This window comes from Macaca fascicularis, chromosome 1 (genome assembly GCF_037993035.2).
Source record: "Macaca fascicularis isolate 582-1 chromosome 1, T2T-MFA8v1.1".
In the NCBI taxonomy this organism is placed as follows: domain Eukaryota; kingdom Metazoa; phylum Chordata; class Mammalia; order Primates; family Cercopithecidae; genus Macaca; species Macaca fascicularis.
The window spans coordinates 172,768,990-172,795,701 of record NC_088375.1 but is presented as its reverse complement, the minus strand read 5'-3'; the positions used below and the strand labels follow the sequence as shown (position 1 = coordinate 172,795,701).

The 26,712-nt window shown below is 39.0% G+C and overlaps 1 protein-coding gene across 14 annotated transcripts in view; it reads left to right on the top strand.

Moving 5' to 3' along the window:
• The window catches only part of PATJ (PATJ crumbs cell polarity complex component), a 426,407-nt gene that overhangs the window by 179,691 nt on the left and 220,004 nt on the right, over window positions 1–26,712 (top strand). For all 14 annotated transcript variants that reach the window (XM_045369982.2, XM_045369962.2, XM_045369973.3 and 11 more), the window contains one exon: window positions 8,875–8,974. In XM_045369982.2, coding sequence (XP_045225917.2) covers window positions 8,875–8,974 — 100 coding nt within the window. The remainder of the gene's footprint in view (window positions 1–8,874; window positions 8,975–26,712) is intronic.

The window sequence follows — 26,712 nt, the reverse complement described above, 5'->3', positions numbered from 1 at the left end:
CTCTATTAAACATACAAAAATTAGCTGGGTGTGGTGGCATGCACCTGTAATCCCAGCTACTCCAGAGGCCAAGGCACGAGAATCCCTTGAACCCGGGAGGTGGAGGTTGCAGTGAGCCAAGATGGTGCCACTGCACTCCAGCCTGGGCGACAGAGCGAGACTCTGTCTCAAAAAATAAATAAATAAATAAATAAATAAATAAATAAATAAATAAATAAAAGAAATTATCAGTTCCTTCAGTCTTTAGTCAAGCTACCCTATGAAGCCATTGTGGGCCTGTGTTTTCTATGTGGGAAAAATTTAAAATACTGATTTAGTTCTTTAATAGTTATTGAATCATTCTGATTTTCTATTTCTTCTAGAGTCATTTTTGGTCATTGACTCTTCTAGGAATATTAATATCACCTAAGTTTTTACATTTGTTGGCATAAACTTGTTTGTGTATTCTTTTTTTTTTTTTGGAAACAGTCTCGCTCTGTCACCCAGGCTGGAGTGAAGTGATGCGACCTCAGCTCACTGCAACTTCCACCTCCCAGATTCAAGTGATTCTTGTGCCTCAGCCTCCCAAGTAGCTGGAATTACAGGCATGTGCCACTATGCCTGGCTGAATTTTTATATATTTTTTTAGTAGAGACGGGTCTTACCGTGTTGCCCAGACTGGTCTTGAACTCTTGAGTTCAGGCAGTCTGCACACCTCAGCCTCTCAGTGCTAGGATTACAGGCCTGAGCCACCACACTCAACCATTTCTCTTAACTTTAATCATCTCTGCTCCATTCTTAGTGGTTCTTTTTCATTCTGAATTATGGCCAGGCCTGGTAGCTCATGCCTGTAATTCCAGCACTTTAGGAGGTCTAAGTAGGAGGATTGCTTTAGCTCAGAAGTTCCAAGACCAGCCTGGGCAACCTGGCAAGACCATGTCTCTACAAAATATAAAATATTAGCTGGGTGTGGTGGTGTGCACCTGTAGTCCCAGCTACTTGGGAGGCTGAGGTGGGAGGATCGCTTGAGCCAGGGAAGGCCGCAGTGAGCTGTGGTCACATGATTGCACTCTAGCCTAGGGGACAGGGCAAAATCCTGTCTCAAAAAAAATTTTTTTAAGTAAAAAATAAACAATAATGAAAAATAAAATAAATTATAAAAATTAAAATTGGTAATTATTTGCGATATCTTTTTCTTGATTAATCTTGAAAGTAATTTTTCATTTAATTTTTTTTCTGAAGAATTACCTTTTGAAGTGTGTTCGTCTTATCTGTTATATCTTTTTTCTGCTTAATTAATTTTGTTCTCATCTTTATATTGCCTTGCTTCTTTGTTTGGATTCATTCCCCTTTTTCACTCCTTAATAATCTTTAGTTAAATGTGGAGATTATTAATTTTCTTTCTTTCTTGTCTAAAATAATTGTTTAAGGTTATAAATTTTTTCTTTCTTTTTCTTTTTTTTTTTTTTTTTGAAGACACAGCCTTACTCTGTTTCCCAGGATGGAGTGCAGTGGGGTAATCATGGCTCACTGCAACCTCACTGCCAGTAGTCCTCCCATCTGAGCCTTCCAGGTAGCTGAGACCACTGACACACATCACCACGCCCAGCTAATTTTTTGTATTTTTTTTAGAGATGAGGTTTTGCCATGTTGCCCAGGCTGATCTCAAACTCCTGGGCTAAAGCAATCTGCCTACCTCAGCGTCCCAAAGTGCCGGGGTTACAGGTTTGAGCCACTGCCCCTTGCCTAAATTTTGCTAAGTTCCTGTTTACTACATTCTAAGATTTTAAATTGAATTTCTGTTTTTTGGTACTAAGGGTTTTTTGTTTGTTTTGTTTTTGTTTTAAGCTCCAATGTGATTTCTCTTTGACCCAAAATGTATTTAGAAATATATTCTGAAGTTTCCACGTGAATATTTTTAAATATCTTTTTGTTCTTATGTTCTAATTTAGCTATAATCAGAGGTTGTTGTTTATGTAATATTAATTCTTTGACGTTGGTTGAGACTTGTTTTTAATGGCCTAGTACATAGTTATTATGAATGTTATATTCGTGATTAAAAAGGATAGCTATTAAAGTGCATCCAAGTTTAAAATTTTTATATCATCCTGGGGGAATTGGCCCTTTTATTAATATGTGGCAGCGTTTAGTAATACCTTAAACATCTATTTCACTCACTGATATGGTTTGGCTGTCTCCTCACCCAAATCTCATCTTGAATTCTCACGTGTTGTGGAAGGGACTTGGTGGGAGATAATTGAATCATGGGGATGGGTCTTTCCTGTGCTACTCTCGTGATAGTGAGATCTCTCCTGCCTCATGGAAATGTAAGTCCATTAAACCTCTTTTTCTTCCCAGTCTTGGGTATGTCTTTATTAACAGCATGAAAACAGACTAAGATACCCACTATCACTGAAACCATGTTGACTTTCTTCTTGTATTTGCCTGGTATGTTGGGTTGGAATTTGTTAAGCCACACACATAAAACGAAGTCAGGTCTTTAACTTTAGTGAATCTACGCTTGTATGGAATTCTTTTTTTTTTTTTTGAGAACGAGTCTTGCTCTGTCACCCAGGCTGGAGTGCAGTGGCGTGATCTCTGCTCACTGCAACCTCCGCCTCCCGAGTTCAAGGGAGTCTCCTGCATCAGCCTCCTGAGTAGCTGGGATTACAGGCGTGTACCACCATGCCCAGCTAATTTTTGTATTTTTAGTAGAAACAGGGTTTTACCATGTTGGCCAGGCTGGTCTCGAACTCCTGACCTCAGGTGATCCACCCACCTCAGCCTCCCAAAGTGCTGGGATTATAGGCACGAGCCACCGCACCTGGCCACTTGTATGGAATTCTTAAGGTGCACCTCTTTCCTCTTTTTCTTTTTCTCTTCCACCTCAAGCTAAGACCAAGGCCAGGAAATAAATCTTCTGTGATCAATATTTTGGCTTGTTTATTTTTTTAAACCTTTATCTACTACAGATTTCACCCCATTAGGAAAAAAGCCCTAACTGAATTGAACCCATGGGACAACTTTAATTACACATATGTACATGGGGGCCAATCAAGACACTGACTCCTTGAGGATTTAAGGAAAGGGTTTTTGCAAAAGATGAGGAAAAGTGTCATTAGGTTGTTTACCAAATTAAAGGATTGTCTGTTTAACCTGATTGGCCACTGTCTTTGAGTTCAGATTTTAATCACAAAGATTATATTCAGATTAGCAGTAGCACATGTTATATGATCAGGCTGTTGTGGGTTTTTTGGGGGGACACCTATTAATAAGCATAGGTAATATATAAGATTCCAGAAGATGGTGGTTATTGCTTGCAGAGGTGTTTCTTTTTCCCTACAGATTGCAGGTAATTAGTTGCGGGATTCTTTGTCAATCTTTTAGAGGAACAAGCCTTTATTTTCAGGGATAGGAATTTGGGAGGGTGATATTTTTAGTCTAACTTCCCACCTTGCTTGGCCTCAAGGGGGCACTTGGGACTCATTAAATCCTTATCTCTCATTAGATAAAAATGTGTAGATACTGGATGATTATATAAAAGCGAAGACAATACTATCTGTAGTGAGAGAAAACAGATCAGTGGTTCCTTGGGGATGAGGTGTCAGGGGAAGAGGTGGGAAGGAGGGATTTAGAAAAGACATGAACAGATTTTTAGGGATGATGGTTATGTTGACTATCTTGATTGTGGTGATGGATTCAAATTGTATCCTTTAAATGTGTGCAGTTTTGTACATGTCAATTATACTTCAATATATTGAATTAAAGCTGTTAAAGACAAACAAAAAAAATTCCTACCATCTTGCAGCTTGCGTTTCTAGTGGGGCAAGGCAAACAGGATAGAATCAGTAACTGCTACTTTATTTTTAAATTTTTTTTCAAAATGGAGTCTCACTCTGTCACCCAGGTTGGAGTGCAGCAGTGCAATCTCAGCTCACTGCAACCTCCACCCCCCAGGTTCAAGCAAATCTCCTGCCTCAGCCTCCTGAATAGCTGGGACTACAGGTGCACACCACCATACCTGGCTAATTTTTGTATTGTTTTAGTAAAGATGGGGTTTCACCATGTTGGCCAGGCTGGTCTTGAAGTCCTGACATCAGGTGATCTGCCCGCCTTGGCCTCCCAAAGGGCTGGAATTATAGATGTGAGCCACCATGCCTGGCCAGTAACTGCTACTTTAAAGTAATTTGGGGACAAGACATGGAAACCCACAAAATGTGACATTTGGAAGGGACTGGAATTTAAGCTCCATGAGGGCAGGGACCTCATCTGTTGGATTATTACTCTACCTCTATTGCCCAGAACACTGCCTGGCGTCATATATATTTCTTGAATGAATAAAGAATCCTAAAATCAAATCAGATCTCTGGCTTTAGGTTTCCAAGGGTTGGCAGATGCCCTCCAGGCAAGTGTCACCTTCCAGTGCTCCACTGGACCTCCTGATTTGGGATTTATAGTTGTTTCTGACTTCAGTCACATGTCACAAAAGCACTGTTTAAACTTTAATCTGTCATTTTTATGTGGTTAAGAAGGGTTCTTCAGAATACCTAATCTACCCTATTGCTGGAATTTTGTCAATTCATATGTTGATGCAGAGATGTGAACATTCATCAAGTGTTTATTGGTTACCTATAGTTAACCAGTTACTGTGCAGCAATCTGGGGATATAACATCAAAAAGGAAACATATAAGGTAACACTCCGTGGGGACACAGACAATGAACACCACGTAGGTGAATGAACTGGTTGCTACTCCAGCCACATCTGGGAACAAGATAATGTAATCAGTTCAGGAAAATTCCACATAAGATCCCAGGAAAGAAAAAAGTATGTGTGTGATTCTTATCAACTTTGGACTGCTCCATTAAACCAGTTGAATTTCAATGCATGGCAAGGGTATTTGCATTCAGTAAAAACCCCAGTAGGAACCTGTAATACCAAAAGTCAACTGAGTTATTTGTCACAAAGAAAAACACCTAGCCACTGCATTAATGTGGCAACAGGAGAAATCAAATCAGAATCTACATCTTCATTACAGGATGGTCTTTTAGTGGTTGCTGAATGCTCTTTTTACTGTATTACTTTTCTCTGAAATTGCATCTTAGATGCCAAGCATTTTACTGCATTCTGGAATGACAAGGCGCCTTCACCATAAGAGGCATTCAGATCAGGGTGCCACGTGGAGTGAAATAAAGAGAATGTAATTAGTATGAAAATAAAAATGTGCCCAGCATGCTTTGAGAGCATACTCTTTTCAAGGTTGGGAAGCCAGGTGACTAATCTCTCTCTTTAAAAATTATTATCACTAGAAGTTTTTTTGTGTATCTTATTTTCTCCTTAGTATAAAAGCAAAACATGGTCTCAAGAATCATTGACAATACAAATCACCTGAAACTCATTTCTAACGAGGTCTAGGTTTGGTTTGAGATCATTCACTTTAAAAACAGAGAGTGACTAAAAACTAAACAAAAAACCAATGAGCAGATCTTGCATAAGTCTCTAGTTTTATTCTAGTTTGCCTCGGTTTACTGTTTTTTGATCTGTTTTGCATTACGTAGAGTGAAAGAATAGGCAATCAGGATTCATAGAAACGCTAGTATTGGCCAGGCACAGTGGCTCACGCCTGTAATCCCAGCACTTTGGGAGGCCAAGGCGGGAAGATCATTTGTCAGGAGTTCAAGACCAGCCTGACCAACATGGTGAAACCCCATCTCTTCTAGAAATATAAAAATTAGCCAGGTGTAGTGGTACAAGCTTGTAATCCCAGCTACTTGGGAGGCTGAGGCAGGAGAATTGCTTGAACCTGGGAGACGGAAGTTGGAGTGAGCCGAGATGGCACCACTGCACTCTAGCCTGGGTGACAGAGTGAGACTCTGTCTCAAAACAAAAAAGAAATACTAGTATTAACTGAAAGTTCCTAAAAACTCTTGGCTATTTTCTAAGGTTGTCTTCGGTGTTATTTCATATATTTTCTTTCTTCAAGAGGTTATGAACTTTGATTATGTGAATTTGGATTCTTACATAAAAATGATTCTGAGTTTGTGGTTTTTGTGAAAAAGAGATTCTTAAAATTATTATTAAAAGCCTTGTACATTTAAAGTAATGTAATTTTAGTCAACTATTATTTTCTGGAAACTCTGGGACTATTACATTTAAATAATGCTCATTTCTATAAGCAATCAGAAAGAGATTCTTTATTTTGAGAAATTTACATCTAATTTATTAATATGCTCTGAAGGTAGGAAAATATTTCACACTCAAAATGAAAGGTAAGGACTTTTCTTTCTCCATTGCAGATACACAGAATGTGTTCAGCTTCTGTCCTGCAGCTATAGCCATATGTCGAATGTAGACACAGGAATGCAAAACCCCACTGGTTTTTTGTCAAAGAGCTGCTCTTTCCAGTGGACCCAAGACATGGTCTTGTACAAAAAGACAGACAGGCACACAAAAAGACTAAACAATGCATTCTCTGTTGTCTCTCAACCAATCGAGAATAGATCTTTATAGAATCAATATATTATAGATTCTCATCCCAACAAATAACTCTAAATGGTCAGACCATAAAACCAAACTTCATTTATTTCTACTATCAGTGAGGAATTACAAGTACGTATCAGAACCAAAGTTGGTCTCATATCGGAAGCAAAATCATAGAACTGGAAATAAAAATCAGAGAAACTCTCAAAAAAGCAAAGTTCTGTTGCCACTTGGAATTAACTGTGGGTGCCAAAAAATCATGTAAATGGGCTTAAACAGCTCATGAATTGCATCTCTGAGGCATCACAATTTAATTGGTTCTGGTAGGTGAGTCTGCTTCAGCATCTCTGTGGGACCTCCAAAACTATTCAAAGCATAATTTAAGAAAAAAATAAAAACATGACTGAAAATTATGCAAAATGTGCAGGTGCCAGGTATTTATTTAACTCATTAATGAGGGAACCAATAGGATGGTAAGCCTGGTGCAGAGAGAATTGAAGAGAGTGAAGTGCTATTGAAGAGAGTGCTAAAAGAAAGAATGCTTAAGATTCCGATTTAGATAAAAAACTGGTTAATGTCTTACAGGGCAATAAAACTGTAACCTTTGAAGTGATCTTTTCTACAGAACTAAAATCATTTGCATCTCTACCAGACACAATTAATATGCAATGATATTGAGCAAGAATTATTTGCATCTCTGACATTTTTCTAAGGTTAATAATACGTCAGGGAACCCAAACAGCACGAGTGACAACCAGTTGTTTAGTCATTCAGCAAATCGTTCAGGGAGGCCTACTGTGTCCCCAGGACTGTTCTCAGAGTTGAGGATACCACAGAGTCTGTTTTGTGCTTTACCCTCCTGAAGGTCATAATCACCTGGTCTGGTAGTACATCCCTTGCTCCGGCTGCCTTTGCCACACCTGGGGAGAGCCTGGCCCTGTACACACCCTTCTCTCATGTGCAGTATCTGGCAATCCACATTCAGATTATAAGGAGACCAGGACATGCTTATTCTGTATTCTTTTTCAAGAATATCAGTAGAAGCTAATTAAATAAATCAGTTGTACAATTTTGCCTTAGACATAAAAAATTCCATTAAAGAGAATTCATCTGAATATTATTTTAAAACCTGGCTGTCTTTGTTCTGAGTATTGTCTTTGATATAGAATATCCTGGTTCTGAGGAAAAGGTTTACTGAAAAGAGTTCATTTGCCTTTACTCTTCATTTCACTCAGTTTTAAGTTTTTTTCAACTTAAAACAATCAAAGAGACAAAGTGATCACATTTCTGGATTCTCCTCTTGCCTAAGAGGCATTTTGTATTTGGCATCTTCCATCATCACTCTTGCATTTTATAGATTTTTGCATTTTCTACAAGTGTATATAGTTTCTGCTTTGGTTCGGCATTATCTTAAGTAAATAAGGGTGTGTGCTTTCCTTTATGACTCTCAAATAGTGTTTTCTATTTTGGAGGAATTTATTACATGCCTGCTTTCTGTAATGGACCACTCATTGGCCACTTACTGAAGTGTATCCTGCCATTAGTGGTTTTGTCATATAAAGCATAATTGAATGTACTTTATTGAAATCCTGTAGCATAATCCAGTTATTTTGGTTTTTGTGAAGTGCTTGGGTATATCGGCTCCTATTCTTTTTAGCAGCTTGAGTCTCACCGTTGAGTTTGGCATGTTTTATTTTTCCCATCGTTCAAGAAAATGTCTTCATTCTGTGAAGGTAATTTGATCCTAGAGTTTAATTCTACTTTAATTGTGTATATGAACCAAATATTGATGTGCTGTATCATTTCATATGTGAATTGAATGAATATTTATGCAGATATAATTATTCACCATGAAGATATCTGTTTTTGAAAATGTAGAAGTGTGTGTTGACCATCTATAAATTATAGATGAATACATTTTCAGTTAGAAAATCTTGGTCTGTCACGTGTCTTTTAAAGAATAAAATCTGTAACTTCTACAATTGAAGAAAAAGTTTAAATCATTGTAGAATTAATACAATGGATAGTTTTTACTTTTACATTTATTTTAGAAATGTCTTTCACTTGAATTTTCTGGTTAATAACAAAATTAAACTTCCACAATGTAAATAAAATACAAATAACTGATTTTCTCACTAGAGAAAGGAATGCATTCTTTTAGGTAGCTAACAGTCTTAAAAACTTGCTTTTAAATTCCTATTTTTCTGCATTAGTGTGTTTATATCACAGAGTCACTTTTATATTATAACATAAACATAAAAGAATACATTGTGTTTGTTTTACAATCCTCATGATACGAATGAAGTTGGGTATGGTCTAAATATTTCCAGACTGTCTTTTTATGCTTTTTGTCGTTGAAAGAAGAGCATTGTACAAACACAGCATTTAACCCTTCTCTCAAATTTTGCATCTTCAGAGGCAAGGAACTGCCCCACCGCCGATGAAACTCCCTCCTCCTTATAAAGCTCGGTCTGATGACAGTGATGAAAATGAAGAAGAAGATGCCTTTACCCACCGTGAGTGCCTTTTCACTATTTAGGGTAGATGCAGAACTTATTAAATTATGTTTTAACGACTGTTGTAAATTATCAAATACATGGCTGTGAGTTCTTCAAAAATGTGCATGAACGTATGCTGAAAAAGCAAATCTATACCTTTGAAGCTTTTGTGGCGTCATTTCCTCAGCTTTTCCCTTTGACAGTGAGAAAGGGAATATTGAAGGAAGCTATATTGTACACTATTTTTCCTATATTTCCTTCTAATTTTATTGTTTGGTTGTGAATACAAAAATGTCCCTAGTCTTTGAAATTAGAAGTTGACCCATAATTATCTGGGTTGGATGTAGATTTCAGTTGTTGATTACTTGCCTTACTCAAAGTGATGTTGCTAATGCAGAATCACAGAAGGCCCACCAACTTGTATTTTGTCCTTTAAAATTCATCTCACGATTTTCTTTTGCATTAGATGAATCAAATATCCATTCATACATATATGTAACTGTGGCTTTACTTAAAATAATTTGCATTTCTTTTATGTCTGTATAGTGTATACTATTGCTAATGTATACCAAATTTCTTTTGGAGGTGATGAAATGTTCTAAGATTAGATAGTGGTGATGGTTACACAGTTTGTGAATATACTAAAATCACTGACTTATACATTGTAAATTGGTGAATTTTATGGTATGTGAAACATATGCTTCCTTAACAGAATGTTTTCCCTTCTACAATATAGAAAAGGAATTCAACATCAAAATTGAGTCAAAATTCTTACTCTAGCAGTTCCTAGAGTGTGACCTTAAATATGCCCTCTTCTATAAAAAGGGTGCAATAATGATACCTACTTCATAGGGTTGTAATGAGGATTAAAATAAAGCAATAAAGCCTTTAGCCTGCCACATAGTGAGTCTTTGATAAGTATTATATAGCTCCTATTATGGTTATAATAATTATTTATATTTTTCTTAATAAGTAACAAATATATAAATAGAAATAAAATATAAAATAAATGTAACTTTATAATAATTAAGTTGATGTTATAAAAACTTGAATTGTACTTTGCAATTTTATAAAGCCCTTTCTAGTGTCATTTTCTTCATGCATTCAATAAATCGTTTTTGAATACCATCTGCTTTTTAGTAACAGTGTTAAGTGAGTCTGCGATGGAATGAGTAACACATCGCTCCTTTTGTCTTGATTGAACCACCACCCTGGAAGGGATAATGCAAAGGCATGGGAACAAAGTGTGATAAGTGTACTGTGGGCTTTAGTTCTCAGTCTCTTTTTGGAGAGCTACACATGGTATATAAAGTTGATATGTATGTGCACATGTGTAATATATTTCCTTGTTCTGATATAGATATCAGGGCAACTGCCACAGAATGGAGCTGAGTTGTTGATTACTCCATACATTCTGGTTTCCTAGAAGGCCAGTATTTGTTGAGGTGTGCACCTAAGATTATGTTCTAATCCTAGTTCCATTACTTGCTAGTTGTGAGTTTTTGGACAAGTTATTTAACTTCTTCATGGTTCACACTTGCTTATCTATGTGGGGGTGAGCGAATATCTTATAACCTGCCTCCTAGTATTGTTGCAACAATTAGAGGAGAAAAAGCTTTTGAAGAGCTTAGTACAGGCAATGTGATACCTACTAAATGCTCTGGTTTACCATGTACCAGTCATTGTTTTAAAGCCTTTATGTGTGTTATTAACTCAGTCAACATACTAATTTTGTGAGGTTCTAATTATACAAATAAAAGCTCAGAGAAATTAAAGAATGTGTCTAAAGTTAGACACCTAACAAATAGTAGAAATGGGGTTCAAACTCATGTACTCTTACTCCAGAACCTGTAAAATGATCGGCACTTGCTGTTACTTAAAACTCATTATGATTGCAGAAATAGGTAGAGCTGGGCACAGTGGCTCACGCCTGTAATTCCAGCACTTTGGGAGGCTGAGGCAGACAGCTTACGTGAGGTCAGGAGTTCAAGACTAGCCTGACCAACGTGATGAAACCCCGTGTCTTAAAAAAAAAAAATAGGTACAGAGTGATTTGGGGTTCTCTCTTAAATATCACTTCTATGCCTAAAATAGGCAGACTCAGCAGTGTCCTCCCCAAAGTCACAAGCTCATTTGCACAGGCACATATACACGGCAGCAGTGGGGTCAAGAAGGACACTAATTTACTTCAAATGCAGAAAAAGACTTCTAATATTGAGCCATTCTTGAGCTATAATATTATACATTTCATAGATTCTCCAGCAGACCTATTTTGGCTGTGTATATTACTTTTCTCTTCATTCATTTTGCTTCCTAATTTTTTTCCTTCCCAGTGTACCATCCCCATTTTATACCCTATTAAATTTACTGTTAACCTTCTCCAGAAGAGTTTGAACTGTATGGAGGTATTTGTTAGATAATTCACATTTGAAATGCACGTGAACCTGAAGCCTCTGGCCTTCCAGTATTTCCTTTTGAAATAGATCCCATGGGTTTTTCTTTGTTCCTTGACTCATATTAAATGAACACTCTGCTCATCTGTTCTAAACTAAAAGTATTTTGGGTTGCTGTTTTATCAGATTCTTGTCCGAGACTAAGCCTTTGTTTTTACAGTGATGAAAGTATGGCTCTGTAACTTTCCCAAGGACCATGATTCTGCAGCAGATGGCTGCAATGTAAGCTGTCAGCATACAGGGAAGTGCTGATTTTATTAGAGAGATCCAGGGATGAGATACACATGGTTTTTGGGGGTTTTTCGAGATGGGGTCTTGCTCTTTCACCCAGACTGGAGTGCAGTGGCACAATCATGGCTCACTGAAACCTCAGTTTCCCAAGTAGCTGGTACCACAAGTGTGTGCCACCAGGCCTGGCTAATTTCTTTTTTTTTTTTTTTTTTTTTTTTTGGAGACAGAGTTTCACTCTTGTTGCCCAGGCTGGAGTGCAGCAGCACCATCTTGGCTCACTGCATCCTCAGCCTCCCAGGTTCAAGCGATTCTCCTGCCTCAGCCTCCCGAGTAGCTAGGATTATAGGAATGCGCCACCACTAATTTTGTATTTTTATTGGAGACAGGGTTTCTTCTCCATGTTGGTCAGGGTGGTCTCAAACTCCTGACCTCAGGTGATCCACCCACTTTGACCTCCCAAAGTGCTGGGATTATGGGCGTGAGCTACCACGCTCAGCCTAATTTTTTAATTTTTTTGTAGAGATGGAATCTTGCTATTTTGCCCAGCTGGTCTCAGACTCCTGGGCTCATACTATCCTTCCCAAAGTGCTGGGATTATAGGCGTGAGCCATCACACACTAGTCTAAAGCATGTTAAGAGCTGGCTTTACTAGTTACTTAATTATAAAGTTTATTCAGATAAGAAGTGTTTATTGAGTTGGATGTTATGCGTGGGGAGACACTGTTATAGGTGTTGAGAATATGGAAGGGAACATGGCCATTGCTCTCATTAGCTTAGATTCTGGTAGGGAGAAAGATTATAAACAATCAGATAGTTTAAATAGTGATAAGGTCTCTGAATCAATTAAAATAATAAAATTTAAAAATTATGTTAAAAATAAATTTTAAAACAAAAATAAAAAATAAAAACAAAACATGGTAGCATGAGAATAAGTGCATTGGAGAAGACGTTATTAAGTGGAATGGTAAAGAAAGGCCCAAATAGGCTGGGTACCGTGGCTCACGCCTGTGATCCCAGCACTTTGGGAGGCTAAGGCAGGGGGATCACTTGAGTTCAAGACCAGCCTGGGCAATATGGCAAAACCTATCTCTACAAAAGTTACAAGAAATTAACTGGGTGTGGTGGTGAGCATCTGTAGTCCCACCCACTTGGAAGGCTGAGGTGAGAGGATCGCTTGAGCCTGCGAGGTAGAAGCTTCAGTGAGCCGAAATCATGCCACTGCATTCCAGGCCGAATGACAGAGTGAGACTCTGTCTCCAAAATGAAACCTAAATGAAGAAGGAACCACACTGCAAAGATCTGGCTCATATAGTCATCATATAGATGAGGGCTTTTTGGAGCCTGAGACTGTGACCCACAGTAAAATACACTTTACTTAACCAGTATAGAGGAACACACACAGGAACATGCATGTATAATTGAAACAAAAGTTTTATGAAATATTACTCACCTTTATAATGTGTGAATTTTATTCTTTTTTATTTTATCCTATTTCATGTTTTTAAACATTGGTTGCAACTCAGTATATTTTATGACTAACAAACAAGTCACAACCTGCATTATGAAAAACACTAATTTAGATCCAAGGCTTTCAAACTTCAGTGTGCCTCAGAAGATTCCAGAAAGCTTATGAAAACAGTAATTGATAGTCGTGGTCATTCCCTGCGCGCCCCCCCACCCCCCCAACACACACACACAGCCCAGGCCATTTCTGATTCCTTAAGCCTGGACCTGATCATTTGCATTTAGAATTAGTTTCCAGGTGATGCTGGTATCACACTTCTGATCCAGACACTACAATCTGAAAACCAAAACCACTGATCGAAATGGTCTTTAAAGTCATGGGAGCCCATAAGCTTACTTAGGAATACTGTGTAGACAGCAACAAGAAGCAAACCCAGCACCTGCCCCATGAGCCAGCAAGGAACACTTTAGCATAAGAACACTTCCAGGAGATTAGGGGATTATGTTGTTTATGAGAGAACGGTGTTTCAAGAAGGCTGTCACTGACCTTCAGTGGTCAAGGGTGGAATGCTGCTAAGAAGTTGAAGAGGCTGGAGACATGAAAATAACCATTGAATTTAACAACAAGAAATTGATGAAGAAGAAGAGAAAAAGGACACTTGATAAAATAACTGTAGTATGCAGGGCGCAGGTGCTCACCCCTGTAATCCCACCACTTTGGGAGGCTGAGGTGGGCAGATCACTTGAGGTCAGAAGTTCAAGAGCAGGCTGGCCAACATGGTGAAACCCCATCTCTACTAAAAGTACAAAAATTAGCTGGGTGTGGTGTTGCACACCTGTAGTCCCAACTAGTCAGGAGGCTGAGGCACAAGAATCGCTTGAACCTGGAAGCAGAGGTTGCAGTGAGCCGAGATTGCGCCACTGCACTCCAGCCTGGGCAACAGAGGGAGGCCCTATCCCCTCCCCCGCCCCCCAAAATAATAAGCATAGTAATTATCATTCAGATTATTATGAAACTTAAATGTTACAACCAATATACAGAGTGTGGTATGTAATGAGCATTTATATTTTAGATCACTTACCTTGCATGGTTGAACGTATTTTATGACATTCTGGTGTCTAATTATCATAAGAAGTCTTACAACCATTAAGTGAGAATTATGAAAAAAATTAAGAAACAATGTACTCCATCAGTGCCTAGCTCTTGGCCAAACTACCCTTATCAAAGGTTGCAGGATTTGTCAAAGGTATGTATTGATGGTGCAGGAACTTTTGACTTACCTTGAGGAAATGGCCTTTCATACCTGGAATTAAAATCAGATTGTTTTGTCAAGAATTCAAGATTGGCCAGGCGGTGGCTCATGCCTGTAATCCCAGCACTTTGGGAGGCTGAAGTGGGCAAATCACAAGGTCAGGAGTGCAAGACCAGCCTGGCCAACATGATGAAACCCCATCTCTACTAAAAATACAAAAAATTAACTGGGCATAGTGGCGGGCTTCTGTAATCCCAGCTATTTGGGAGGCTGAGGCAGAAGAATCGCTTGATCACTTGAACCCGAGAAGCAGAGGTTGCAGTGAGCCGAGATCATGCCACTGCACTCCACCTGGGCAACAGAGTAAGACTACATCTCAAAAGGATAAAAAGAATTCAAGATCACTGAGAGCATAAAGAGATCACTCAGTTGACTGTTATGTGGTGACTTGAAAGTCTTGATTTCTAACTTTAATCCTTCTTTGCTCTTGTGACCCAAATTTTCAGTTGGCTCTTGGGAAGATGCCATGTCTTTTTTCCACTAGCACTTTCAATTTTCTAACCAAAATAAAATGTTATGTCTTCTCCAAGGCTGACCTTTTACCTTCTAGTCCCAGTTTTGTCTAAAGCCATTACCAGCACTTCCATCCCCCAACCCTAGAATGAAACTTCTCTTCTGTTTGTTATGTGTCTTCCTGACAATGGATCAACAAACATACATGAATCTTCATTCCCAGTCTCTTTCGCATTTGTAGTTGTTCCTTTACTTTTTTTTTTTTTTTTTTGGAGACGGAGTCTTGCTCTATCGCCCAGGCTGGAGTGCAGTGGCCTGATCTCAGCTTACTGCAACTTCTGCCTCCCGGGTTCAAGCAATTCTCCTGCCTCAGCCTCCTGAGTAGATGGGACTACAGGCGCATGCCACTGCGCCTGGCTAATTTTTGTATTTTGTTGTTGTTGTTGTTGTTGTTGAGATGGAGTTTCGCTCTTGTTGCCCAACCTGGAGTGCAATGGCCAGATCTCGGCTCACTGCAACCTTCGCCTCCTGGGTTCAAGCGATTGTCCTGCCTCAGCCTCCTGAGTAGCTGGGATTATAGGCATGCACCACCACGCCCGGCTAATTTTGTATTTTTAGTAGAGTTGGGGTTTCATCATGTTGGCCAAGCTGGCCTCAAACTCCTGACCTCAGGTGATCTGCCTGCCTTAGCCTCCCAGAGTGCTGGGATTACAGGCGTGAGCCACTGCGCCCGGCCCTTTACATTTTTATCACCAGTTTTAATAATTACATGATAATAATCAGAGTCCCTTGAGTACCCAACTATGTGCCGTACATTCTCCCCAACTTTTTGAATGCATTCTCATTGGACATACAGAAGAGCCTTTGAAGAAGGTATTATACCTTCTGCTGATTTCAGCTTTGTGTCACCTCCTTTGGAAAACCTTGCCTGACTCCTTAGTTCAATATAGGTTCCTGCATTTTTCTTTTATAGCAATTAACAAAATACCATGTTAGTGTACTTACTAGATTAATATCTGTCTTCCCCGCTTAACCTTCTAAGTTCCATGAGGCTAATGACCCTCTCTATTTTGGCCTGGGACATTATACAAACCCAGTATTTGGCCAAATTAATGGCAGAGGGTATATACCTCGGATAGTAAACAGTGGGGATGTGATGAAAATGCAGGTTTGGCCAGGCGCGGTGGCTCACGCCTGTAATCCCAGCACTTTGGGAGGCCGAGGCGGGCGGATCACGAGGTCAGGAGATCGAGACCATCTTGGCTAACACAGTGAAACCCCGTCTCTACTAAAAATGCAAAAAATTAGCCGGGCGAGGCGGCGGGCGCCTGTAGTCCCAGCTACTCGGGAGGCTGAGGCAGGAGAATGGCGTGAACCCGGGAGGCGGAGCTTGCAGTGAGCCGAGATCGCGCCATTGCACTCCAGCCTGGGCGACTAAGCGAGACTCTGTCTCAAAAAAAAAAAAAAGAAAAAGAAAATGCAGGTTTGCTCGTGGTGCTTCGGAGATACTCTTTCTGCCGAACTGCACCATCCACCTAGTTTCAGAGCATTCTGTGCAGAACAGCTTGACTTCTCTTTACCCACATGCCATTTCCCACCTTATCTAAACGCTTCAGTCTCCTGAGAGAGAAGTGTCTATCCCCAGAAAGCCCTGCTTTGAATACTTTGATCCCAGAGGTTAAATGCTTTTACAACAGCCAGGTCTTTCTAACCTGCAAGCTTTCATTCTTTCAGTGACATTTTTAAACTATGGGGAGCAGAAGATTTTGGAATGACTTTTTGTAACATATAAGAGAGTAGTCATAAAGAAACAATGAGAACCACACTATAGATATGTCTCTGTCTACGCAGATAAGGTCCTAGAAAGTCAGTATAATTGACTCGTTTGCTGCCACTGGCTTTTAAGGATCTAGCAAAGATATGAATGGAACCCCACACTGTAGGAATCCTAAAGCCTTCCTTTATACTTTAATTTCAGAAAAGCATGCTCTCTTAGGTGTTTTGTTATTCTACCTTAATTTTGTTTTTCCCAGAAAAGACCTGGTCATCATATATCATAGTGGAATGTTTGGTATAAAGAGTATATTTGGATTATGAAACATAATTATAAAATTAACCTGTGTGGCCGGGCATGGTGGCTCATTCCTGTAATCCTAGCACTCTGTGAAGCCAAGGCTGGTAGGTTGCTTGAACCCAGGAGTTCCAGACTGGCCTGGCCAATATAATAAGACCCTGTCTACAAAAAATAAAAGAATTAACTGGTTATGTTGGTGCACGCCTGTGATCCTAGCTACTCAAGAGGCTGGGGCAGGAGGATCAGTTGAACCTGGGAGGTCAAGGCTACAGTGAGCCATGATTGTGCCACTATACTCCAGCCTGGGCAACAGAGTGACACCCTGTCTGAAAGAAAATTAACCTGTGTACTGCCCCATGCAAATAAAAACTTAGATTACCAATTCCTTGCATCTTCATGTTTTACTCTAATTCTTACCGTTTTATTTAAATTATTTTAAGAATAGGATGCTAGCTAAGTCCTTGTGAAATGTGGCTTGTTATCAATTCTGTTACTCAGAGTCACAATATTTTTAAGCTTAGAGGGGATAACCTTAAAAAAAAAAACTTTATTGAGATATAATTCACATACCATATAATTCACCTTCTTAAAATGCATAATTCAGTGGCTATCAGTATATTCAGAATTGTTCAACCGTCATTAATTTTCGAACATTTAGGACATTTTCATCACACTTCCCCCAAATCCCTACTCATTAGCAGTCACTCCACTTTGTATTTATTTAAAATTCATTTCACATATAAAATATATATACATATTTTAATTTTTTAAAAAGTAATTATCATGTGTTCCCTTGGAGTGGAGTAGGAAACCTATCCCAAACCTCTTCTCTTCTTGCAAAAAAAATTCTATATTCAAGTTTGGAAGGCAACAGAATACTTGCTAGCACCATTGTCCTCAAGAATCTAGCAATGCATTAAGCTCACCTCCTCTCCTCTTCCACCACAAAACAAAAAAAGCCAGAAGGAAGAGAACAAATTAAATTATTATTTACAGATGGTCATATAATTGTCAGTCTCAAAAATTCAAAACCTAAAAAGTATTTTGGCTATAATAAGTAAGGCTATATATGAATTGTACTTTTATTTTTTTTGAGACAGGATCTCACTCTGTCGCCCAGGCTGGAGTGCAGTGGCGCGATCTCGGCTCACTGTAACCTCTGCCTGCAGGTTCAAGCAATTCTGGTGCCTCAACCACCTGGGATTACAGGCACACGTCATCACACCCAGCTAATTTTTGTATTTTTAGTAGAGATGGGGTTTCACCATGTTGACCAGGCTGGTCTCAAACTCCTGAGCTCAAGTGATCTGCCCAACTCGGCCTCCTTTCAAAGTGATGGGATTACAGGTAGCATGAGACCCCGTGCCTGGCCAAATGATATATCTTTTAAAATCTTCTTGTCAGTATTATCTACTTAGGAAATGTGATATAAATTTCCTAATAGCAATAACTGCAAAAAATAGGAAATATCCAGGAACAATGCAATTCAGAACATAAAAGTCATGGCAGTGATTCATAGCTTTGAGTCATTTATTCAGTGGCACTGCAGTGAAAGCTACAAACCCACTCCCCAGAAAAATCTATGCAAATACACAGAAACACTGTCATCCATGTGCATGGGTGCACACACACACACACACACACACATACACACAACCTTTTATGTATCATTTTTTCAGCTTTGTGGGAGTCTTGAAGCCCATTTAAGAATTCAAGGACCACTGGTTAACAATCCCTATAGTTTCTTTCTTTTTTCGTTTTGAGACAGAATTTCATTCTGTCACCCAGGCTAGAGTGCAGTGGCATGATCTCGGTTCACCGCCACCTTGACCTCCTGAGCTCAAGCAATCCTCCCGCCTCAGGCTCCTGAGTAGCTGGGACTACAGTATAGTTTCTTTCTTATAGAAAACTATGAAACTTTATTAAAGATTTTGGGAAAAAAGTAGAGTGCCATACTATTTTCCTGATTGGAAAACTAAGTGTATTACAGATTTCAGTTATTTCTAAATTCCTCTGTAAATTTAAGGTAATTTAAATCCATCTGCTTGCTAGGTGGAATAGGCTTTAAAAAAAAATACAAGCACTTGATTGAAAATTGACTTTGAAATAAAATACTAGGCAATTTTGGAAAAGAAAGATAATGATAAGAGACTTGCCTTTTTTGTTTTTTTGAGACGGAGTGTCGCTCTTGTTGCCCAGGCTGGAGTGCAATGGCACGATCTCGGCTCACCACAGCCTCCGCCTCCTGAGTTCAAGCGATTCTCCTGCCTCAGCCTCCCGAGTAGCTGAGATTACAGGCATGTGCCGCCACACCTGGCTAATTTTGTATTTTTAGTAGAGACAGGGTTTCTCTATGTTGGTCAGGCTGGTCTCAAACTCCCAACCTCAGATAATCCGCCTGCCTCTGCCTCCCAAAGTGCTGGGATTATAGGCGTGAGCCACCGCGCCCGGCCTAGGGACTTGCCTTTTTTTGTATCTGAATGTCTTCTAAGCTGGTGCTTTTCAAACTCAGTCTGGAGCATTCAGACATGAATGTGAATGCTTTCTCCATTTTGGTACTGTTGCTTTCTTGAATCATTGCCAAGTGAGTAATTCTTGGTTGTGAGGCAGTCCTTTTCGTTGTGGGATGTTTAACAGCATCCCAGGCCTTTTCCCACGAGATGCTGGTAGTACCCTCCCATTCACTGCAGTTATAACAACCAAAACCATTTCCGCACCTTGCCAAGTGGCCCCTGGTCTAAGTGGATGGGGGATTCTACTGTCATTGATTGGTAGGAGTGTCAAGGTATAGTCCCTGACAAGGAAGAATTATTTTGTCCAGAGTGCTAGTATTATAATAGCATTCCTGATTATAAACATTGTTTAAAGTTGCAGTAGTAGACAGTGGTGGGGTGTTTAAAAAAAAAAACAAAACAAAACTATCTATCTGGTACTATGCTTACTACCTGGGTGTCAGGCATCTACATGCCAAACCTCAGCGTCACACAAAATTTTCACGTAACCAATCTGCACATATACCCCCTGTATCTAAAATAAAAGTTGAAATAAAAAACAAAAAAACTAACAGTAATAGGCCGTGTGCAGTGGCTCACACTTGTAATTCTAGCACTTTGGGAGGCCGAGGCAGGAGGATCACTTGTCCCCAGGAGTCCAAGACCAGCCTGGACAACATAGTGAATACTCATCTCTGTTATAAATAAATAAGTAAGCAAATAATTTTTTAACTGCAGTAATAAAATCAGTTCAATATTTGCATTAAAAAATGGGTGTAGAAATAGTCCCAGGTGTTTATTTAGAATTTAGAGCATAAAAATTTTTTCTGAATAGTAGAAATGAGATAGATTATTCAATAAATGATGGACTGTGTACTCATTTGGGGATAAAATGTAGAGATCTTCTCAAGAAAATTACAAATTGTTTTCAAAAGAATCATGTAATTCTTGGTGAAACACCATCTCTACTAAATATACAAAAAAAATTAGCCAGGCATGGTGGCAGACACCTGTAATCCCAGCTGCTTGGGAGGCTAAGGCAGGAGAATTGCTTGAACCTGGGAGGTGAAGGTTGTAGTGAACTGAGATCATTCCACTGTACTCCAGCCTGGGTGACAGAGCGAGACTCCATCTCAAAAAAAAAAAAAAAAAAAAATCATGTTATTCTAAAAACTGAAACCATAGAAATACTATAAAAAGTCTAGATAAGGTATTTTTAAAATATAACCTTGGTACAGGGAAAAGCTTTTCAAATAATTACCAAAACAATAATGGAAAATAATCATGTGTTTTCTTACATAAAAATTAAAAACTTTGTGTTCACATACACACACAGAGTCAGAAGAAAGACACACATACACACACACACACATATATATACAGTCAGAGGACAATAGAAAAACAAGCAAAGATCAGGCAGTATTTAACAAAATAAGTTACATTTGGGTAACAAGCACAAAATGTCTGTGTTCAGCCTCACTAATAATGTGTAACTATAAAAATCAGGGTTTTTTTGGCCTATCAGAGTACTTAATATTTTAACAATATGAATCATCATTGTTAGAGTGGTTGTAGAAAAACAGGAGTTGTTATATACTGTTGGTAGGAATAGGAATCACTTTACCTCTTTTTGGACACCCCTTTGGCAGCATGTATAAAAAGTTTCTATGTGCTTTTTTTTTTTTTTTTTCTTTTGAGATGGAGTCTGGCTCTCGTCGCCCATGCTGGAGTGCAATGGGGTGATCTCGGCTCACTGCAACCTCCACCTCCCAGTTCAAGCAATTCTCTGCCTCAGGCTCCCGAGTAGCTGGGATTACAGAGACCCGCCTGACTAATTTTTATATTTTTAGTAGAGACGTGGTTCCACTATGTTGGCCAGGCTGGTCTCGAACTCCTGACCTCAGGTGATCCACCCGCCTCGGCCTCCCAAAGTGCTGGGATTACAGGCGTGAGCCACTGTGCCCAGCATGTATGTGCTTATTCTTTGACATAATAATTCAACTTCATATCCTAAGAGATTCATTGTGTGTGTAAATATATGTGTATGTAGATATATATTTCTACAAAGATGTTTACTTCAGCATTTTTTACTAATAGCAATTGTAGTAATATATATTTATGTATTTAATACATCATTTGCTTTGACTAAGCCATTTAACCTCTAAATTTTTGTAGGCATTTGAGCTGGAGCAAGTTGCATCTATTTCCATTAGTTTCCTCATTTGTAAAATTGGGATAATAATAATAATAATACCCTTTTCACAGTATTATGAGAGATTAGAAGACACGTGTTTATATAAGAAGTGGCACATAGGAAGTGCTCCAGAAATGCTAGCAGAAATGCTAGCTACTACTTTTTATTATTATCAGTAGTAATATAAATAATTCTTCAATGTGTGCCACGTATTGCCATTAGAAAATGAAATTCTAGCCAGGCGCAGTGGTTGACACCTGTAATCCCAGCACTTTGGGAGGCTGAGACGGGCAGATCACAAGGTCAGGAGATTGAGACCATCCTGGTTAACATGGTGAAACTCCGTCTCTACTAAAAATACAAAAGATCAGCTGGGCACAGTGGCATGTGCCTGTAGTCCCAGCTACTCGGGAGGCTGAGGCTGGAGGATCACTTGAACCTGGGAGGTGGAGGTTGCAGTGAGCCGAGATCGCGCCACTGTACTCCAGCCTGGCAACAGAGCGAGACTCCATCTCAAAAAAAAGAAAAAAGAAAAAGAAATTCTAGTATAAGAGTATGTTAACCTTTTATCTAAAATTGTTATTTAATTTATTTAAATTTTGGAAGTCAGTTTTTTTAAGCTTAGCCTGATTGAATAGGACCAGTACTTTATTAACACTGTTTACTGCTGGATTCTTTCTGCTCACCTTTGCATCTTCACAGTATTACATTTTCACTTTCAACGGAGATCACTAGGAGAGAAAGGCATTTTGTAGTACTTCACTTTTCTCTAATACTTTTTCTCTTCCTACTCTTTATTTTCCCTGGATCAAAGGTGGATATACCATAGAAGCAACTGTGTGTAATATGAATTGGCACATTTCCTATGGAATTTTGATGCTGTAAGGTTGACATTTTACTTTAACTTCATTTCTCTCTACGTAGGAAGAATACACAGGAAAATTGTTTGAGAAAAGTTAATGGTTCAGATGGGATCTAAAAACTAAAAATATAGCTTTTAAAGTTTACTTTGTTTAATGTGAGTGCTAGTTTGCCAAACACTCCCAACAAACTTATGGCATAACTTAATCTCTATTATTCTGCCTTGTAGCATTTACGTTTTATGAACAGTTGTTGACTCACGAAGAGTATAATGTTGTTTATAAAGGTAATTTTCGGCCGGGCACGATGGCTCATGCCTGTAATCCCAGCACTTTAGGAGGCTGAGGCAGGTGGATCTCTTGAGATCAGGAGTTCGAGACCAGCCTGGCCAACATGGTGAAACCCCGTCTCTGCAAAAAGTACAAAAATTAGCCAGGTGTGGTGGTACACACCTGTAGTCCCAGCTACTCGATAGGCTGAAGCCCGAGAATCGCTTGAGCTGGGGAGTTGGAAGTTGCAGTGAGCAGAGATCATGCCACTGCACTCCAGCCTAGGCAACAGAGTGAGACTCTGTCTCAACAAATAAATGGATTAATTAATTTAATTAAATAAATAAAAGTTAATTCTCTTAATAGTCATATCAACTGTCAACATATTTTCCTACTTAACTTTGTAATAAATTTTAATATAAAAAAGTACAGCCCCTCTCTTTAATTATTTTAATATTTTACTCTGGTAGTAATAAACATTCTACTTCAATTAATTGATAGAATCTCAGCATAGCAACCACATATGTCACTGAAAGAGATTTTTCACTTCCAAGTTACTTCAAGAATGCTACCCTAAGTAGTAACAGTAAATCCAAATGTCAGTCTTGTTTGAATTATTGCCATTAATAAATACGGTTTTGTTTTCATTCTTAACTCGTGCTGTCACCAGATTATCGATCTCGCACTGCTTCAGTGGTGCCATGAATGATGTATCTTTCCACTTGGCCTTCTGGAGGTCAAAGCCAAATAGCAGTTTTTAACCAAATTCTAATGTCAACGCTGAACTTTGTAGGATTCCTAGTATTTTTTTTTTTTAATTGAAAAAAGTACAGAAGAATGTATAAAACTACTTGGAGAGGGGAGGTTTGAGAAAAAAATGTGTGCTTTCAACTTTATTTAATTTACTTGAATTTTATATAACAAAATATGCTTATTTGAAAGAAAAAAAGCATTTCTTCTTACAGCTCATAATAAGAAAGCAACTAACTCAATTTTTGAAAATAGGCAAAAACTTGATATTTCAACAAAGACATCTGAATTGCTAATAAAAAGATGCTCAATATCATTAGTTATTAGGAAAAATTAGGAAAATGCAAACTAAAATCACTACACATTCACTAGAATGATTTTAATGCAAAATGATAGACAGTACAGTTGGAGCCCTCATACGCTGCTGGTGGGAATGTGAAATGGTCCAGCCATTTTGGAGAGCAGTTTGGCAGTTTCTTTTTCTTTCTCTTTTTCACTTTTTTGAGAGGGAGTCTCACTCTGTCGTCCAGGCTGGAGTGCAGTTTCGCGATCTCGGCTCACAGCAACCTCTGCCTCCCGGGTTTAAGCAATTCTCCTGCCTCAGCCTCCTGAATAGCTGGGATTACAGGCACCCACCACCACACCCAGCTAATTTGTGTATTTTTAGTAGAGACAGGGTTTCACTATGTTGGCCAGGCTGGTCGAACTCCTGACATCAGGCGATCTGCCCACCTCAGCCTTCCAAAGTGCTAGGATTACAGGTGTGAGCCACCATGCCCAACCAGCAGTTTCTTTAAAAGGCTGCATATAGGCTTACTATACAACCCAGCAATTTCACTTCTAGGTATATACCCAAAAGAAATGAAAACATATGTCCACACAAACACTACTCCATAGAAGTTCATAGCAGCATTATTCATAATAGCCAAAAACTGGAAACAAGCCGAATGTTCATCAACCGGTGACAGGATATACATAGTGTATATCCATACAGTGGAATACTGTTCAGCAATAAAAAAGGATTTCAATGCTGCTACATTCTCATCATGCTAATTAAAGGAAGCCTGCTGTAAAACATTACGTTCTGTATGGTCCCATTTTCATAAACTGTCCATAAAAAACAAATTTATGTATAGAAAAAGCAGGCCTGGGTTGTGATTGGGCTTGATGGAATTTTTGGAGGGTGGTGGCAAGGTTCTAAAACCAAATAGTTGTGATGGTTGCACAACTCCATAAATTTACTAAAAATCATTGAATTGTACATTTACAGTGAGTGAATTTTATAGTGTACAAATTATACTCAGTAAAACTGTTAAAAATATTTCAAAGTTACATATAATTTTAAATTAAATAATCACATGTGTAAGAGATAGTTAAAAGTTATTATAAAAGGATCTACATTAAAGAAGAGAGATCAGGTTGTAAATTACTTTCAAGAAGTGAATAGGCCAGCCGCAGTGGCTAACACCTGTAATCCCAGCACTTTGGGAGGCCAAGGCAGGTGGATAACTTGAGGTCAAGAGTTCGAGACCAGCCTGGTCAACATGGTGAAACCCTGTCTTTATTAAAAATACAAAAATTAGCCGGGTATGGGGGCATATGCCTGTAATCCTGGCTACTTAGGAGGCGGAGGCAGGAGAATCACATGAACCTGGCAGAGGCTGTAGTAAGCCAAGATCACGCTACTGCACTCCAGCCGAGGCAACAGAGTGAGACTCTGTCTCAAAAAAGCAAAGAAGGGGCCAGGCATGGTGGCTCATGCCTGTAATCCCAGCACTTTGGGAGGCCAACGTAGGCAGATCACTTGAGGTCAAGAGTTCGAAACCAGCCTGACCAACATGGTAAAACCTATCTTTACTAAAAATACAAAACATTAGCTGGGTGTGGTGGCACGTGCCTGTAATCCCAGCTACTGGAGAGGTTGAGGCAAGAGAATCGCTTGGACCCAGGAGATGGAGGTTGTGGTGAGCCGAGATCACGCCACTGCACTCCAGCTTGGGTGACAGAGCGAGACTCCACCTAAAAAATAAATAAATAAATAAGGGAATCAAAGTATAATAATCAACAACAACGTGGTTTTTTTGGCAATGATGGCATTTGAGAACCTTAGAGCTCATTTGGTGTCTAATTTAATGTTGAGGAGCCTGAGACAGAGAGTGATTAATTTGCCCCAAACCACTAAATTAGTGACCGATGAAACCAGGACTAGAATCTGGTTCTTATGTGGTGTTCAGGGCCATGTATAGGCATTTCCTTCCAGTGCCTTCCTCTGTATGCTATGCCAGTTTTTAGCATGAAGCAAACTTGTAATAAAGATTTATTGAGCAACTAGTAGTTATTTTGGTTTAAAATTTTGTCTATTTTCTGTATCGTTGTGGACTCTGTAGTTGATCTCTACCTTACCAATAGGTGTCACTACAATCAACAGCAATTATTACCAGGCATTTAAAGAATGTTAAGAATGTTCACTTCAAACAAACCGTGCTTAACAATATTTGTATGTTCATTTCACCAAATATTTTAGTGTGTTTGTTCTCTTTTTTGTTTGTTTGTTTGTTTGTTTGGCGATGCAAAATAGGATGGACAAGTGTTTGCAATAAAGGCTGATTTCATTTTTTAGTTTTATGTAAATTCTTTTTCTCATTTCCTACACAATCATCCCTTTTTGGGCTTCTTGTAATTAAGTAAAATAGGCTGGGCACAGTGGCTCACGCCTGTAAACCTAGCACTTTGGGAAGCTGAGGCGGGCAGATCACCTGAGGTGAAGAGTTCAAGACCAGCCTGGCCAACACGGTGAAATCTCGTCTCTACTAAAAATACAAAAATCAGCTGGGCACCGTGGCACGTGCCTGTAATCCCAGCTACTTGGCATCTGAGGCAGGAGAATTGCTTGAACCAGAGAGGTGGAGGTTGCAGTGAGCCAAGATCATGCCTCTGCACTTCAGCCTGGGCAACAGAGCAAGACTCTGTCTCAAAAAAAAAAAGTAAACTAAGTAGAATTTGTATTTTAGCTCTGTAATTGGAGAAAACTGATGAACTTGGCTTTTTTATATTTTTTTTATTCTGAAAACTCAGCTTCAGCACCTGATATAATTTGGATGCATTTATTATAACTGTAAATTAAAAATTATATTGTTTAAGACCTTTTGAGTAGCATTTGAGTTTTCTTTGGGCATTCTTGACTTTTTAAGTATTCCTCATA